At 46.1% G+C, this 18,818-nt stretch overlaps 1 protein-coding gene across 3 annotated transcripts; it reads right to left on the reverse strand.

The window, feature by feature from the left end:
- Positions 1–471: 471 nt before the first annotated feature.
- LOC147899850 (uncharacterized) lies at positions 472–16,458 on the reverse strand. Of its 3 annotated transcripts, none has more exons than XM_087377314.1 (6): positions 16,053–16,458; positions 15,732–15,903; positions 11,764–11,803; positions 1,236–1,326; positions 963–1,063; positions 472–851 (listed from the first exon to the last, which is right to left on the reverse strand). In XM_087377314.1, the coding sequence occupies exons 1-6, from the start codon at positions 16,165–16,167 to the stop codon at positions 726–728; spliced, it is 645 nt and encodes a 214-aa protein (XP_087233440.1). In that variant the 5' UTR covers positions 16,168–16,458; the 3' UTR covers positions 472–725. The 3 variants fall into 3 exon arrangements, with proteins under 3 accessions (XP_087233440.1, XP_087233439.1, XP_087233441.1); XM_087377313.1 differs by having other exon boundaries at positions 963–1,099; XM_087377315.1 differs by having other exon boundaries at positions 963–1,099; positions 15,732–15,961; positions 16,053–16,177.
- Positions 16,459–18,818: the final 2,360 nt, after the last annotated feature.

An 18,818-nucleotide genomic window follows, 5' to 3' on the forward strand; every position in this document is an offset into this window, starting at 1 on the left:
CATGGCGAAACCCCCAAAAAAAGCATCTGCAACATCAACCAAGTTATATCAATTGTTTAGGAAGAGTTTTTTTTGGGGGGTTAAACTAAAACAAATGAACATCTTAGGACATATCATATCTTGAAATGGTGTCTATATGAATCCTTTAAGTGAGGGACATACTAGAATGACCACATTTGACCAGTATAGAGGAGCTACAAATATTCCTAGGTTATCATGTTTTTATTGTATAATTACTCAAGAAAATGCTAGACTAGTTGCTACGTTGATGAACCAACTTAAGGGGTAGGAAGAGATCTTGATTTGGAAAGAATCAAGTCCACGTGATGAAAAGGCAGGAATTCACACGCTAACCATCGTAACTTGGAAATGAAAGCGGAATTCCCATATGTAAAACAATATACAGTTAAAAAGCACCATGCTAAAAAGTTATGGGGGAAAAAAGGCAGCCCTTACAATTTTGCACCACACTAATGCGAAAGTTCCATTGCAGTAAAAGATGATTCAGATCTCAAACTACAGAAAAGAGCTTGCTTAATGCCAAACGGCCGGTTGAACCTTTCCTCAACATTCAAAATATCCTTATCATCTAACCTTTACTCAAGTATTGGCAGGCTAACACCTTTCTGTTTCAAAAAGCAATCCATCAAAAATATTAACTTAACCTATCTAGCGTTAGCCATGAGCATTCCTCTCTCCACTGAATTTACACTGATTACAGGATTTCAAGCAGCAGTTCTTACAAAACAATTGCCTGTAAATGGTGAGCCATGAGGGGCAGCAAGGCCAAGATGTCGCATAATTCTCAATTGCCTAAGTTTCTTTTGAGGCTTTCGAGATACTGACTCCTCCTGTGTTATCGCAACATCAGAATGCATCTCTATGATGTCAAACTCCAATAGAAAGTGAAAACAGACAGGCAGGATAAAATCAACAGAGTTCAATTCTTGATTGGGGTGCACCTCGTATGGGACCTTTGGTTTTCGCTTTCTGGTGCCACGCCTCTGTTCTTGCTCCTCATCCTTTATAGCATCAGCCCGCTTAGTCATGAACTTCAATGAACCTGCCCCCAATGATATGTTTCCAATATCCATGAAGTCTAGAATCGTACGATGACAGAACTATGTATTCAGTTTGAAAATGTCTTCCAAGGTACATGTAACAGCATAGTCTCAAAACAGGTGAAAGCATGAAGGAACTTGCAAATATACTACTATGAATAAACAGTGGCTCACCGTCAACTTGGAAAGGACTCGATCCACCCAGATGCTTGGAAGCAAGACTTTGCTGTGTTGGGAAACTGCCATGCTTCTTGTACTGCAAAGACTGCAAGCACAAGCTGCATCAGTAAAACCACTGCTTCCAAATAGGAAGATTGTCCAGTATGGATATTGACTTTCTTGCACCCACTGTCAAGGACTTCACGTCACAGGTAGCACTTTTGCAAGCAAATAATTCAGTTAAAGTAATCAAAGAAATCTCCAAATTAGCAGAAAATGTAAGCCCACATATTAGCCTCGAGCCTGGCAAGATTAGCCACTTGTTACTATGTGTACGTGCGAGAGAAATTCCATTAGACCCTACCTCTTTACTTTAGCCAGTTTTGAGGAGCGTGTCTCAGTTTTGATTGTAGGGCAGTGTGGGAGAGAGCAAGACAGATTATAAGATTATCCTCATCACAAACTTCTACATGGGGTAGTTGGTGCCATCCAACTTGTTCATCTTTAGCAAAAGACTCAGATCGCTTCATGACATTGTGCATGTCTTCTCAAGCTTATACTGCCTAGATGTGGACCCCTGGCACCGCAAAACTGTTCTACCTCATCCTGGCACCTTCATAAGTCTGTCAGCCTGCATGCTCTCCAAGAGCTTCTGTGGGCCGAGTAGATGCCCTCCCTACAGACTTCCTTGCTACTCCGGTAAACAGTCAAAGGTGAGGTACTGTTATGTTCTGTTCCTTGACCTTGTTGCTGCTTTCGTCAGCAGCCAATGGATGAGGCACTAGGCACCTTGAATGATCCTCTGCAATGCACTGCTCTTCACCCTGGAAGGTGATCTGCAGACTAGACTCTTGAAGCCTTGGGCCTCCCTGCTGCTACAGCTAGATGCAGCCTATGCTGAGGCACCTTTGGATGACTCCTGGCCTCCCTGCTGCTAAGAAATGCAGCCTGTTGTGAGGCACAATGAACGGATGAGTGAGCCCAAGGCTTGGGCCCTTTATATAGGACTGTAATCCCCCCAAAACAGCCGACCCAGATCTGGAGACTGGCCCAACCCAGCAGTGTCCACTACCTGCCGGCCTGACATGTGAAAGGCCAACAGGTCTGCTGCCTGTCCTTCTTCCCTGACTGTGCTTCCCTTGCATGGCAGTGGCTGTTGCTGCCTCTGTCTGCAGGTGCTGCTGCCTTTGTCCCAGACCTGCCACAGACCTGCGTTGCTGCTGCTGCCCTGCTTCAGTCCCCTGCAGCAGGTCTTCTTTGTGCTGCTACTTCTGCCAGCACTACAGCGTGTCCAGGACATGTGCAGGCCTTCAATGCAGTCATACATGCTGCTCATATGGCAGCCCTGCTACCCCTGTCAGATCTGCTCCTGTGGAAGCCTCTCTCTCTGCCAATGTGGCATCTCTCTTTCCCATACAATGCTGGACACCCCCTGCTATGTCCTCACAGGTGGGTAGGTGACCACAATAATCCCAACAGTTCTGAGCCTTTCAATCTGACAAAATTCGATGGGGGTTCAGAGTATGAATAATCCATGTCCATGCCCCTCCGTGCCAGAGGCACTATTGGCTCCACACCTATCTTGTAGGCCAGGTCGTTAGAGATGAGGCAGCAATCGAAAACCTCGGAGCCATCTTGATCAGTGTAACACTGGGCTACCATTCTGCATCAAGGTAAACGAAAACAAGGAGCCTCCATACCTAAGGCATATCCAAGGCCTATTGGAGCTCATATCTGCCCCGTTCCCTTTACATGATCCAAAGGGCTTTACCTACAAGACCAAGCCGATGACTAAGAATTTGCATGATTTGATCCTTCAACAAGAAGTCAAAAAGCAGTTTCAACTCCTTCAATGAAGCTACATTCCTTTTCTTGAAGCCACAAACCTATAGCCACGGACTTGATGGGTGGGGCTACCGAACTGACCTGTTTTCGAGGCTGAAGGAGAATCACCCAACCTCCAATGCATGAGGTTATATAAACCTATAGCCTCTATATGTAGTCCCAATTTCGCATCCGCTAAATCTCTACTAGAAGCCCACATTCGGCTGCAGACAGAGGATTGAAAGGAGTTGAAGTGGATCCCGGGTCAAATGGAAAAGATGAGACTAGAAAGGGATGTGAAGTGAGGCTGGGATTGGCTGCAAAGGATTAGTGAGCAGAGTGGGCAAGGGAAATGGCTTAGACAAAGTCTCTCCAGAGGTAACTTGGGCTGATGTGTACGAGGAAGAAGAGTGGAGGGAAGCTTGAGAAGGAACAAGGGAACTGTTTTTATGCCTCTATATCACCTCTTGATTCCGCACTGGTGAAAGGAGCAGTGAGGACTTGCAGGCTCATGCCCTTAGACGGAGGAGGGCTCTTCAGGAGGGCGAGTGGGCATCGCGGAGAGACCTCGCCTCCATAGAGAGGCTCACGGAGCAGGAACCAGGATCCCACTGGCTTAGAGGCAGGTTTGAGAGCGCGCACCTTGAGCTTCAGGACACGGAGATTCGACAAGTTGAGTTCTCCTATCACTCCTCCCGAGCCCGGTGGGTACGAAACAATTTAATCAGACCAATGGGCCACGATCGGCAAGCACGCAACTGCAGCGTCTATAGGATCTGCAGGGCATCATGCACACTGATCCGCAGGAAATTTTAGACCCGACTACACGATTTTACAGGCATCTCTTTCAGACAGAGAGGATGACTCTAGCTTGTCTTGTGGCCCGTGAGTTAGTTCGGGACCAGGTTCTGATGGTGGTCTCACAGGATTTGTATAGGAGTCTGGAGGAGCCTTTCACGGATGAGGAGCCTTGGGAAGCCCTCAAGGCTCTCCCTATGTCCTGGCGAGGATGGCTTGACTCCGTCGTCCTTCCGAAACTTCTGGAAGATCATCTCCACCCCTTTCCGCCTAGCCTACCACGACATCTTACGGCTCCCTTCCTCAGTCCCTGAGGAGGGTGTGGATTTGTTTGATCCTGAAATGGGGAGATAGGTCAGACATCCGGCAGTGGAGACCGATCACTTTGCTTGATACTCCCTACAAGATCCTCGCCAAGGTCTTGAGTTTGCGGTTACAGCCTCATCTTACTGACATCATCCATGACACTCAGACCGGGTTCATTCAAGAGCGCAACATCCTAGACAACATATTCAAGTTCTGTGAGGCAATGGATTGGTCCACGAAGGAGTCACAGCCTTTTTCCGTCGTCCTCTTGGATTTTGAGAAGGCTTACGGCAAGGTGGAGTGTCCTTCCTGGAGGTTACCATGCGGAGATTGGGTTTCTTAGACAAATGGATCAGAGGAGTTTCTACGCTTTATGCGGGGAGCTCTAGTCAGATGCTTATCGTGGACACATGGGCGAGGCCTTTCCTCTCTCTCGCTCAGTCCCCCAGGGCTGCCCCTTGCTCCCTTCCTCTTCTTGTTTGTGGCGGACGCTCTGGGCTACTACTTGAGATCACCAGTGACGGGCCTCACAAAGTTGAGGCTCCCAATCAGACAGGAGGAGCTGCTAGAATCTGAGTTACACAGCCTTGTACGTAGAGGGCACTACAGCGAGTTTAAAGAGAGTCAGGGGAGCCCTCGCTATCTACTGTGAGGCCTCGGGTGCGCGGATCTACTAGACAAAATCCATAGGTTTCTTCACAGGCTCTGAGGAGACACAGGAGATTCGAGAGTGGGGGAGCGACTTTGGCTTCCGCTGTATACCACGGGGCCAAACAGCAAGATACCTCAGATGCCAGGTGGGTATTGTTATTACAACAAAGCAACAGATCGCCCTGGTCCTCGAGAGTGTTCGGCGCAAGCTTCTCTACTAGAGCTCGGCCAAACTCTCCCTAGCGGGCCGTGTCTTAGTGGCAAACCAGGTCCTTCTTGCCACGACCTGGTATATCGCCTCCTGCTGGTGTTTTCACGAAGGGTGTATTGGGCAGCCCCAACGGTTGGTTCAGAACTTCCTTTGGGCACGATCGAACAGCACAAGGAATATTAGAGCCTGGGTCACTTGGCAAACGGTAATCATGCCACAAGCAGTGGCAGAAGGAGAAGATTACCCATGGAGGCAGAGGCCAGGCTTGGCACCTTAGCGCATTTGTGAGGGACAAGGTAGCGGATGAGAGGGATTGACCTAGCCATCCCTGAGCCCTGGTGGGAGGGACTTTGCGTGTGGATGGACAGCACATAGTTGGTCAGTTTTCTCGGACTGGTGTCCAGTTGAGAATGATGATGCAACGAGGCAGCATGCAGCCCGGTTTTTTTCGTGTAGGACCTGGAGGCCTACTCCAGGCACTCACTGTGAGAGACCCAGAGATGGATGGGAGTCTGGATGGGATTCATTGGCAAATGATCAGAGTGGTGGGACGTTTGGGGCACATTGCGGATGAGATTTTGGTTCTGAAACAGATTCTCGCACACCGTGAAAGGAAAGTCGGAGGTTGAGTTTCTAAAAGGTATCTGATCAAGTTTCTGAACTACTCATCACTGGATGCCAAGTGGATGGAGGAAGGTGAATGACAAATTCACCTAGGGTATTGCAGCTCTACCTGCAAGCATTTCAGCTCGAGCCCACTGTGGTACAGGCTCATTCAGGCTCAGCTGAGCAAAGATATGTCCCGCGGATGTGAATTTCATGTGTAGCCAACCCCGTGGCTACTTCCGTGGTTGCTTTGGCCGACGGGACTGGCCTAGAGGAAGCACCCACTTCCTAGAAAGTCCCTAGTCAAACTCTTAGTGCACCTACTAGGCCCAAATGCTAGGGGTTGAGGGGTCTAAAGGTTAGGCCCAAGAGAAACCAATATTTCATTGGTTTAGAGGATTAGGATTTTAATGTGAGGGGCAAACCAATGTTTCATTGGTTTTGGTCGGTTAGAGCATTAATGAGAGGGCCATGTGGCAGCCCCTCATGCATGCCCCCCTACCCCTTCCTCTCCCTCCACGGTTTTGACGTTTCTTCTTCTTCTTGCTTTGATTCTCACGCATCCTAAGATCTTTTTGGTCTTTTGGCATTTATCTTTGTCCCTAAGGTCTCTCTCCAAGGCTTTCGTACGGCTTTATGAAAGCATTTATTTGCTTTAGCACGGAGCTAGGCGGGCTGTACGGAACCTTCACGCTGCTGTATGGACTGTTTTCCCTGCTGTATGGATTGGGGCTGCTGCTGTTCGGGCTATTTTGGAGCTGGTACGCACTTCAAGGCAGGCTTTCAGAGCTGTTTGGGGTTCCCTTCTTCGCAGAACAGCTTCTCTCTACTATTTTTTGGCCGTGAGCCTTGCTCTTCTCTCTCTTTTCAACTCTCAGAATCTGTATCCCCATTTTCTCTCTCTTTCCCCTTGGCTGGAGGTCATTTCTACACCCCTGGGGGCCTAGGCAGAGAATACGAGCAAGAAAGAGCTTGCCTGTTAGAAATATGGTGGAGAGAGAGACACAGAGAGAGAGAGAGAGAGAGAGAGAGAAGGTTAAGGGTGTGAGGAAATAATGCACAAATGAAGACATAATGAAAAGGCTCTCATTCATTTATCAGGTATATATAAGACAAGTGAAGTACAGGCCTTATGTAGATGTCACAGGGGCGTGAAATTCTAAGTACTTTAATGTACTACAAGACTGTGACAACTTTGGTTTTAAAAGTCCAAGCGTGGGCTTAATAATGTGTAATTAAACGCGGCATGGTACCTAGCACATAAGCCCAAAGGCATCCCTAGGCCCAAAGGCATTCCAAGGAATTAAAAGAGTGGTTGTTAGGAAATGACGTGGCATTTTTAATGGGCCCCCTAGAGGGCCATGTACCTTCAGTGACCCCCCTAGAGTTCCAAGTGGCTCTAGTGCCTTCTACATGCTCCTTTGCCATTCCTGGACCTTCCTGGGCCTTCTAAACTTCACGTGTGGTTTTCTCTCTCATCTTCTCCCTTTGTTGAGATTTTGGACTGGTTTTTCAGCCTCCTTTAGCTGAATTCCGATTTTCTTCATAACTCCTCACCCGTTTGGATTCCTCGACTTCCGTTTGGCCCGATGGCTTCCCCTCTGCCTCCTCTTCGCAGTGATATGCTTTTCCCTCCGTGCGTTTGGTAGAACGGGCAAAGCTGAGCACTTCTTTTGCTGGTCGAATTTGCAAAAGTGACTTTTTCTGGACCTTTTTGCTTCTACAGCCTCCTGGGCCTCTCCTGTTGCAAAGCTACAGCTTTCTGTTGAATTTCGAGTGGTCCCACGCGCTGGTTGACTGGTTTTTCTCAGTTTTAGAGGACTTTCTGACGATGAAACTCCTCCAAAACCTTCTCAATGCATTCCTCTATGAAGCACGCTTCTTTTGAGCCCAAGAACTCCCACTTCTTCGCGACAGAAGTGCTTCTTTTCGCATTTTTCAATGGAATTCTTGTTGTTCGGCTCTTGTAAATGCTCTTTCTTCATGCCTTTGCATTCCTCTTTGGCTGAGAATGCAATTGGGCATTGGCTACTATGTCCTCTTGGCGATTGAGGACTTGGTTTGAGTTTTTACGGCTTGGTAAGTTGTGATTTTGCTGCTGCAATTTCTTTTTGCCATAAGCTATTGGTTGGCCTCGTGTGCCGCCTCTTTCTTGGTTCACAGGTGCCCAGGCAGTGCTACATGATTCATTCTTTCGTTCGGTACTTTGCTGATTTTATTTTGGAGCTTTGAAAAGCTTTGTGAATGCCATTTGGAAACCACTCAAAAAGAGTGCAGCTGGGGTGCAGTGTGATTGCATCTGGACAGCCAATGGAATTGCACTCGGAAAAGAGAATGAATTTGGATTGAGCCTATGGATTAAGTGCACTTATGTGACGGTGTCCTATGCTTGAAAGCCTTGCGAAGGCTCAATGAATTGGGACTGCGTGCTCAGTTGCAGGGAAGGTCTCCCAGATGCAACTTGTAATCATTTCACTGTGAAATATAAAGAAATACCAAAAGGGGCGCCACGGTGTTTGGGGCCAATCGGGTGCACTTGTCTATGTTTGTTGAGCAAGGGCATTCTAGCCTCCATCCCTTTTTCAGTGGTTTTGTTTGTGAACAAATAGGTAAATGCCAAATGGTGATCATGCTATGGTTAATGGTTGTGATATATGCTCTGTGAGCTATAAATAAGTGCTGAAGTGATTAAAGGTTTAGTTCCACTGCCCTCTGAGTGATTAGAGGCCGGTTTCATGTAGGCCACTCACTCACACTCTAGCACCTAGTGCATATAAGATAAGTCCCATGATGACACGTGGCACTCACACAAGACACACACACATAAACTAGTACTAGATCACCTAGTACTACAAACTAACACTTCACACCAACACACTCTTTGACTATGATATCTCCAACACCCCCCTTCAGAGCAAAGAGGTGTGAGACCCAACACGCAAGAGTAGACCGATCCCCCCTCCACCCCAATACTGCAAAGAGCAAGTCCAACTATCCAACACCTCCCGTGTGATAGTGACTTCTCAGTCAGCTTGCGACCGGCAAGGGCAAACCATCACTCGTCATCCCCCCTTACTTTGAACTGGGTGGTCAATACCATCAACCAAAGTAAAACAAAATACAATCATTTTTGGGGGACAACCCCGGGCAGAGGACCTCTTATTGATTGTTCAAACGTTCATTTTAGAGGGACAACTCAAGGTTGAGAACCTTTAACTCAAACATATAAAAATAGAAATATTTTCATTCATTTTATGCATAGCAAGGGCAGAGAACCCATGATCCCGAAGTAGCTACCGCACAAGAGTGTGCACATCCTGATGCGAAGAGGTATGTCGGTGAAGAACCAGGCAAGGATGCCCTCTAATGATGTGCCGATGAAGTCACTAGGAGCAACTACCAAGGGAGATCATGTCATGACTCTCAATGTGCTGATTGGAGAGGCACCGAATGCGAAGAAGATCTTAAAATTTGAGCAAATATGCCCAAAGGGGACAAAATGCCCAAATGAATGTACAAGATAGGAATGAAATTACATGAATTTGAGAAATCCCCAAATGTCTACATGCAGGAGACTTCAATACAGCTCAGGGGATTCAAAGAACAGAAATGCCCTAAAATTGGAAAATTAGGGTTTAGCAAAAAATTAGGGTTTGGGAAATTTTGGGGCTTTTCAAAATTTCTTGCAGGAGAGCGTTCTTGCAACAATTCCCTCAAATCATAAAATCCCTAAAATTTTTGGAAGATCTGAGCAGATATTGCAAAAATTGACTTTTAGGGTTTCGGGGCAATTAGAGGTCCGAAATCTGCATGGAGCAAGTCGTAAGCTGGAGTAGAGGCAAAGTCAGCACCTCCAAAATGTCGTGAGCAGCAGCAGCTCCAAAGCATGAACTGTATGGGTAAGTCGTATGACGGGCAAATCAGAGGGCTGGTCGTACAATCGTACGGCAGATCCGTACGGTGGTGCAGCAGTATTTCGTCCGTGCAAGGTACGATACGAAAGTACGAACAGTCGGGCAAGAGCGTACGGTGGGGCAGTGTGGCTGTACGGTAGGGTACAAGCAAATGCAACGATGACTGGCACAGATCGTACGGCAGTTCATACGATTGTACACCTGGTCGTACGGCTATACGGCTGCTTATGGTGAGGATTCCGAGGTGAGCAGGTAGGAGTGCAAAGGGCTGCAAGGGAAGGAGGCGGCTGCAGGCTGCAAGAAGAAGGGCTGAAGTGGTAGCTATGGAAGGTGGCTCTGATACCATGTTAGAAACATGGTGGAGAGAGAGAGAGAGAGAGAGAGAGAGAGAGAGAGAGAGAGAAGCTTAGGGTGTGAGGAAATGATGCACAAATGAAGACATAATGAAAAGGCTCTCATTCATTCATCAAGTATATATAAGACAAATGAAGTACAAGCCTTATGTAGGCTACTCACTCACACTCTAGCACCTAGTGCATATGGGATAAGTCCCATGATGACGCGTGGCACTCACACAAGACTCACACACATAAACTAGTACTAGACCACCTAGTACTACACACTGGCCAACACATTCTTTGACTATGATATCTCCAACATGCCCCTCTTCCATGGACTTTTCTTTGTTTGAGACCACATACCTAGATGAATCCAGGAACATTCCCAAACTCATCCTCTAAAAACACAACATAGTGCAGTTTCAATCTCACGATAGTCACTCATAAGATTGAAAACCATAATTTCCATCACACATAGCAAGGACTAGCTACTATGACATCCCCACTGACGTCATCAGTGCCCAAGAGTGGGTGTAGACCATAGTAAAAAAATATGCTCTCACACATACAAATCCACACACTCACACATACTTGAGCATCCTTCTCCACAATACGGAACGTTGGTGTTGGAAGGAAAGCATTCTTCTCCCCTGGCAGGGCATATGGATGTCAAAACGATTGATATCACATTAAGCAAGTTCCTATTGGACATGTTTTTGTGGAGATGTGTTCAAAAATGTCCTAAAATGCTTGCCATCAAACAAAACAAATTGGACAACAAGCTCTCAGAATGCCCATTCACGAAAGGCAAGTGGACACATATTGCCAATGGATTGTACTACAAACCTATTGCCAAGGATTGTATTACAGAGCTGCATTTAAGACATGGGATGACACAAGACCGATGTGGTGGTCGATAGGCTTACCAAAAAAGCCCATTCCATCCTACCAAGACGCACTGTATTCACATCTTAGTTTGCCTCCATCATGGCACCATAGGTCCCTCAAGTGATGGTCAATGATAGCAAGGGTGGAGGAGAACCCAAAACTTCCAGCAATTTATCACCAACAAAGAATGCACCAGATTGTCCTTCAAACTGCCCCCCTTCCCACCACAAAGTCATGGTTGTTAGACATGGTAAGACACGACAAGTTAGACATGGGTGTCTTAAGTGTCTTAAAAAAAACATAAGACGCAAACTTTTTCATTAATCACAAATATAAAGATTTAATTACTAATATAGCAATAATCAAAAGCTGCCATATATAAGTAATTGCATAGAATCTAAACATTTAACGCGTCACATATACTTTTGACTTTAGATCCTACGCATTTAGCACATTATATATTCAAGATTCAACAGTAGAGATTAGAGACCCTAGTCAAGAACTTGCAAGTCAGAACTCAGAATTGACATTCCAAAATCCAAAGACTGGCTTGCATGCAAACTACTACCAAAATGAACACGAAACATCAATTTATGATAGATCACTCATCATAGGTATCATAATTGAAATCTGCTACATCGTAAAACAAATATTGAGATGATCATTGAAATGAAAGTCTCAGGTCACATGTCACGAGTGAGCCATGACAAGTAAGAGTGGACACAGGAAGATTAAAGAAAAGGTTTTATAACACTAGCGTACATCACAACATGAAAAACCCACCTAATCTAAAATTGGGCAGAATCTTTCAATATCAAATTCTGCATTTGGCACTTATAAAAAGATTCTTGAGTATTGGATTTCCTACAAATCTTACAAGTCTCTAGTGAACAATCCTTCTCTATACAAGGGGCAAGGAGGGGAGGGAAGGGGAGGGAGAGGACAAACAGGAAGAAAAGTTGGGGGGGGGGGGGGGGGGGGGGGGGAGGGTGTGAACGTTCACATACCCTTTCCAAATAAGGGATGTCTGCAGCAGATTGCACCACCCTGCCAGCAAATTAAGGATGCATTAAATCAAAATCTAGAAAAATGCAAATATGTATAAAGAAAATACCACAAGTTGTCGCCAAGACACATAAACCCACAACATGCAATAAAAGCATGACTTTAAACATGTAGCAATTTTAAATGAACAATTGCAAGCATCTACATAGAAGTTCAAAGACCAAAGCAAAGAAATTCTCCAACAACAATAGGCCAGCCTACTATGGTTGAAGAACAACTTTCACACATAGGAGCTACATGACAACGTAACTATGGGACTCTCTCTCTCTCTCTCTCTCTCTCTCTCTCTCTCTCTCTCTTTCTGTGTTTGTGCTTGTGTGTGTGTGTGTGAATTGTCTGAAAATTTCTCTTGGTCAATGTTTGCTTCCGATGTTTGTGCATGTGTCCATGGTGATACTTCTCAATGGTATAAAAGCCAATTGATACTTCCCATGCCCTATAGAGAGGAATCGAGAACGACAGCAAGAAATTCATCAGGTCATCTGGGACAATGTATGGCAGGAATACATCCATCGGACATGGATCTCTCTCCCTTGCAGCTACTCGCAACGAAGATGGACTTTTACCTAGAGCATTTCATCGATCTAGGCACCCAGATGCCTACAGACTCACCTTTCTCATGCAGTACAGATCACCATGGGTCAGCTTGTTAGAAAAGTAGAGGCAGGTTGCTTGCTTGAGGCCAACACTACTCTGCAGCGGAAGATTCACCTGTGATCACCAGATCTGATAGACTGGCCGACCTGGCAGATTGCCAGCCGACCCAGTCTGTGGGCTGCTATTCCAGTCAACCATACAGGCTCCTGCCTATTTATACAGGTCCCTGCTGTAGGCGCCTGTCTGCTGGACATTTTCCATTACTACAGTCTTCTCAAGGCCCTGCATCTGCCCTGACCTTTGCTGCTCCAGTCTGCTGCTGTACTGCTGACCTGTTGCAGACATTCCATACCTGCTGTATCTGCTACTGCAGTAGCCATACCAGCTGCTGTACGGAGTATCATAAAGGGTTGGTCTGAGACGGATGATTCCATGACGATACTGCAACGGGACTGCTCCTAACTGACAGTAAACTCCCCTAAATTTGGTAGAATATGCAGGAAAGTTAGAGTAGTGAAGTACCTTATGTTTTAGGAAAAAGGTAGGAGAGGAAGATCATGGGCTGGATCTTCAACAGGGACTTGTGAGGGGCTGCACAAGGACAGGAGGAAGTCAATCCTTTTTAGAATTCAGCTGATTATTGAACTCTTGCTGTATATTCTGTTTCAGTAATGAAGTACAAGTCATGAATGAATTGCCAAGTACAACTAGAGCCCTTATATAGGTATGGCCCAGGGCAGTACAAAGCAGTATTGCTTATGGGATTACCTCCTAGGATGCCACGTGGCAACTTATGGTATCCCCTAAAAAAAGAAGAAAACGCTTACAAGCCAATAAAGGCCTTTCTACTAACTTTTAGCCTAAGTAAAAAGTAACCCTCTGTTACAGATACAAAAACAAGCAGACATACAGTCAGCAGATGGGCTGCATGCATATTGGGTCGTACAGTCAGCAGCTCAGCAGAGCAGCCGTAGAAGCTGTACGGTGCCGCCTGTAGACAGGTGCAGAGCAGGCACGATCAGTTGTGGACATCCCTACAGCTGTCTCTGGGATATTATTGTCACCCACTGGTCCTCCACAAGCCAATAGTCCTCTCTTGATCATTTAGATTGCACGTCTCTACCTGTAAGACTTTGACAGGATCACCACTTAGTCTTTCCAGCATCATGCAGCTGGATTTTCTTGGAGAAGCCTCGCGATCACTTCCACTAATCTGCAGCTCAGAGGCTTTTGACGAGATTACTCGAGATTAGTGAAAAACTACAATGAGACATCCCCCATTGCCTGTACGGAAGGCTTTCACCCCCATTCCCCCGCCAACTAAGAGTTTTACAATCTACTGAAATCTCCAATGAAGTATATTGAGGATGCATACCCTAGAAACTCAGTCTGGTGATAGTGGCTTTTGAACCTGAGAGAAAAAAAACTGCTCTCCCTGCGCGTCGCAGAGAGAAAAAGGACTGCTCCCCCTGCCCCCTCAGCTTCTCTACTTCTGTCTCCTTCCTCCTTGCCCTCCATTTCCTGCTCTCCCCCATCCCTTTGGTCATCATTACAGAGCTTCTCTGCTCATGGAGTCTTTTAGAGCTGTTGCGGCAGTTTGTGAGCCCCTGGCAGTGGGAGCCCCTGCTACTGTCCCCCCCCCCCGTTTCTCTTGGCTGAGTGCACCTGTGACACGTTTGTTCTACAGCTAGTCCTGCCTATTTTCAGCCAGTTACTCTGTGGCCCTCAGTTCGCACCTGGGCAGCCTTCACTTGCAGCTCGCAGCGTTTCCGACAGTGCAAACTTTGGCAGCAACCAACTCCCAACTTGAGCCGGGCCTTCTCAACGGGTTCTGATTTGTTTTGGGCCGCCTTCAGCCTCTTCGTGGTTCAGGGCAGCTCCGGTATCTTCAAAGGTTGCCACAGTTTCGATTGTGGTTGGTCCTATCATCGCGACCAGCCCAAGAGAGCTAGCACCAGCGACAGTCCCGAGCCACCTGGAATTGGTCGCAGGTGCTTGCAGCAGAGGCCCCGAGCCTTGGGCTGCTCCCAGGAGCCTCCAACCTGTTCACTTTTGGACTAGGACTCCCTCTTGGAGCTCCTTTCTGGCCAGGTGTCCTCCAGGCTCTCTTTGCAAGCTCTCAGGACAGATCGGTGGAGTCTATTAGCCTCCTGCTCTGCAGGCTCTTTTGGCAGCTTGTTTGGCCTTTTCTCATTTTGTTTTTTTGCTAGCCTTCCAAGCATAGAGCAGCCCCTTGCCTGAGCTCCTTGCTTGGCCTTCCGGCCTAATTTTACCCCCCTTTTTTTCTGCCTCCCCCTTCGTTTTTAGCAGTGTGGGGACCTTTGTTTTTACCTAGGAGAAAAGAAGCTTAGTGGAAACTTTTGTCTAGCAAGAAGGGCTCTCATGGCAACACCTTCGACTCCCTCTACCATCAAGGTTCTACTTTCTCCCCAAGATAAACAACAAGTGAAGTTAGCAGTTCAGTCCCTACAGGATAGGGCCATGGTGGGCAGAATTGTTGAACTCACGCCCTCGAGGAGTCAGATACAAGATTGGTTACATGCTAGCATAAGGACCACATCCAAGACGTCACCATCTATGGAGAAGAATTCTTCTCCAATTGAGCTCACCTGACACCACCCTCGCACTTGTGGAGCAGAGCCCCATTTTCCTTGGCCCACACTTGGTGTATCTTTTTCCCTAGTATCATGGTTCATGGTTGAGGACATGGACACGACCCATCACGTGCCCCGCTGCCTAGTGAAAAAATAATAGAAAGGTAAAAGAGACACAGCAGGGAATAATTCTATTGTTTTAAAACATCAATCGGCTCTCACATAAGTGGCATAATCAAGGGCTCTCAAACTGTGTCATGGTCACCCATCACATAGTCTTGAGAGGCACTGATGCGGAGAGTTCCAACAGGATGGCCTTGATTATACTAAGTTTCTCTATGACTAACGAGGTCAATATGACATTCACCATCTATAATGAGGCCATGAGGAAGCACCTGTAAGTACTGGCCAAACTGGGCAAGGAAGCGTTTATGGAAACAAATCAGGTGTCCATCTCCACTCACACAATTTTTACTAAGCGGGAAAATATTTCAATCTGTAAAGAGCTAAGACCGGCAGACAATAATATTGCAGTCTTTTTATGAACTATGTCAACTAAAGTATGGATTGAACTTTATGCAAGACAGATGCCCCCAGATAACTAACTCAAATCCAAATCCCTCATGATTCCGAAGATGGGGAAAGTAGCCCGAATAAAGAACAAGACGATGATGCAGATAAATTGATAAAATATGAAACACGGGAGAAGCCAAGCAGACCTTTTCATGTCTGAGGTAACAGCGTCAGTGCCATCTTCAGAAACCACAATGGCACCTGGCGAAAGAGTCTCTGCAGCAGATGATTCCTCCCTACTTGGCGGGGTAACACTTATTCTTTCAGTGTCTACAAACATGTCACCAAAATTCTCTTGGCTAGATAGAGATGAATCCTCTGCAGACGAGCACCACGCCGATCCACCAGAGAACGATGAAGCATTAGAGGAAGCAGGCTGCCCAGAAGAAGTAATTAAAAGATCGATGGATTGCGAGAGAAAGTAAGCAGCCCTCAAAAAACCGATTCTATATCTAGACGTCATATACCTGAAATCATGAGAGCAGACTGATGATACTCCGATAGAACCATAAAATTGGCGTAATCCAGACGACGCCGGACTCTGCCGGTCCTGCGTTGCTGCCAGTGCCGTGCCACCATCATCTTGTAGGGCTGCTAATAGGGCTAGGACATGAAAATATGTGGGCGCAAGCGAGATGAGAGGGGACGACGCGTCAGCAGTGCAGAAAAAGAAGACGTAATCAAGGGACGAATCTGGAAAAGCAAATCGGGGAGAGGCAGGCGGGGAAGCTACAAACTGGGAGGTGGGCTTGTGGGGCGATGGGCATGGAAGGGGCCATCGGTGATGGAAGAAGAAGAGCAAGGGGAAGGGGAACAAAGGAATACGGAAGGCATGTGGTCAGGTTTGGTTGAAATATGGAGAAAACCCGAAAACAGGGGCCTCTCTTTGTATTCTTTCTACACCTGCATTCCGGGTGGTGTGGATGTCGTTGCTGTTACTACTACTACTACTACTAAAGTTGTTGATGATTGTTGTTGAAGCGGTGGTGGGAATTATGCTGCTTATCATTGTAATTCTAATCTTCTTCTTCTTCTTCTTCTTCTTCTTCTTCTTCTTGTAGTCGCAGACAGTTGCGCCGCCAACGTCCATTCCTCCTCCTCTAAATAAACCAGTTGCCCTATCTCTAAAGTTCCGTATTAACAAGTCAACTCCCTCTCGTCTCTTTCTCTCTTGCTACTTCTCCTCCTCGTCCTTAAATCGAGAACCAACTATTAGAAAGCATCTCGAGCATCATGCTCTACGCCAAGTTATCACGTCTTCACTCCCTATAATTGGACAATCTAGCACGATAACGCTCTATGCGCGAGATGTGATCTCTAGTTTTTGCTCTATCATAATCTATTGTGCCTAAATTTGTCTCCTAAACCTCTTTTTCGAACATAATTATGAACCATCACTAGATCTCACATGGAGAAATTTTTTGGCATGTATCTTTGTTATGGAGAAATCTAGTCAATTGCATTTTGTCAAATAAATGTAAGGGCCTCTTACAAACCTTTATGTTTGATGTCATTGTGACCAATCAATCTTACTTCAGTAGGGAACTTCAGAGAACATCCATATAGTGCTTCACAAGGGCTCACCCTTATTGATTTTGAAGAGCTGTATTATAGGCTACTACAACATAAGGTAGGAATACATCCCAATTAGAGTGTTGAGGGTCAACAGACATGGCTAATAGAGGAGCGGATGGAAGATGGAGACAGACTCTTAAGGGAAAGAGACTCCCCTCAACTTAGTGCCAACTATTCCTCCTAGCTCAGAGCTAACTATTGATGTGATGCCTTTCCCTTTTCTGCATGGGTTTGCTACTGGCTCACTACTCATTATGAGAAAGAGCTTTGGAGACAATGATTTGACGCGACAAAGGAGCTTGACACTTCTGTCCATTTCCCTCCTCTACATAGCATAAATGATGACAGCAAAGACTACGAGACAAACATAGTAGCCCTGCCTATCTGCCAGCTGTTGTCGGTGGATCATCGCAAAAGATTTCAAGGCCCTCTTACACAGGGGTCGTGCAAGAATTTAAGGGAGGCCTATTCACTCCTCCCTTCACATGTAGTTTTACTAGCTCTACCAAACATCAAACAAAGCAAGAAAGGCGACCTTGCTAGCGTAGAAAACGTGCCCTCATCTGTCAATCAAAGAGCTCCAAGCAGAGGCAATAGCAAATTCTTAGGAGTCCTAGAGGATGGAGACAGAACCAGAAGAAGAGTAACCCCAACCTAATGGGCTCCGCATGGAAGGAAGGCCTTCAAGGCTAGAAAGAAAAGGATGTGTCACATATCTTCCTACCAATCCCAATAAGGAGGCAGATCAAATGGAGGCCCAGCAAACTTTGCTAATAGTAGAGGTGATGAGAGCAAGAGAAGTACATGGGCAGAGCCAGTACAACAGACACAAGCATCTGAGGAACCTTCAGTGCACTAGCAGGCTCATGCCTATCTCAACCTGAGAGTCCTCAGTCTGAAGATGAGGAGGGATCATATTTTAAAGGTAAAGTGGCTGTCTTCTTGGATGAAGATAGATAGATCAATTTATTAAATGGTTATCCTCCTACACCCTGACAGGTTTTCTTCCTGGCCCAAGGCCCCTAGCTGTCTTGCTTGAAAATTGGCTTAAGAATGACTTGATTAGAAAGGGCCTTGTTGTTATGAGTGTGAGATTTCTTTATAAGGGAATCTATTTTTTTCTGTTTGAAACAGACGATATGGCCTGGAAAGATCTCCACCATGGTCTTTGGACCATTAGACACCAACCTTTATATTTAGAGTTTTAGTCCCAAGAGTTCAATCTAGATAGACCTAGGTCTACCTTCCTATCAGTGTGGGTAGAACTCTCGATCTCCCTTTTTCTATAGTTAATCAAGCTCCCAACCTTTGTAGGAGCTTGGGCCAGGTGATAGATGTTGAAAAAGAACAGTTTATCAACCCTAGAGGGCACCCCCAAGTTTGTGTCAAGATGTGGCTAAGGAGCTCCGTGATACCCTGGTGATTGTCAACAGAAATGGGAGCATCTTCATAAAACAACCTCTAGTTTACAAGAATTTAGCAAATTCTTGTTTCCTTTGTGGCTTATCCTCCCATGTTATCAAAAATTGCCCTTTGGAGAGAAGTAAAGCTAAGACCCCCAGATCTCCTTATCAACCTCCCAAGCAACTCCAAACCCAAGTGGTCTGCTAAGGAAAAGTAAAAACCTTAGATACCAAAAGGTGTTGAGGGGAAAAGAG

This window comes from Dipteris shenzhenensis, chromosome 7 (genome assembly GCF_047967505.1).
Source record: "Dipteris shenzhenensis isolate YYH24624 ecotype China chromosome 7, Dip_SZ_1.0, whole genome shotgun sequence".
Lineage (NCBI taxonomy): Eukaryota > Viridiplantae > Streptophyta > Polypodiopsida > Gleicheniales > Dipteridaceae > Dipteris > Dipteris shenzhenensis.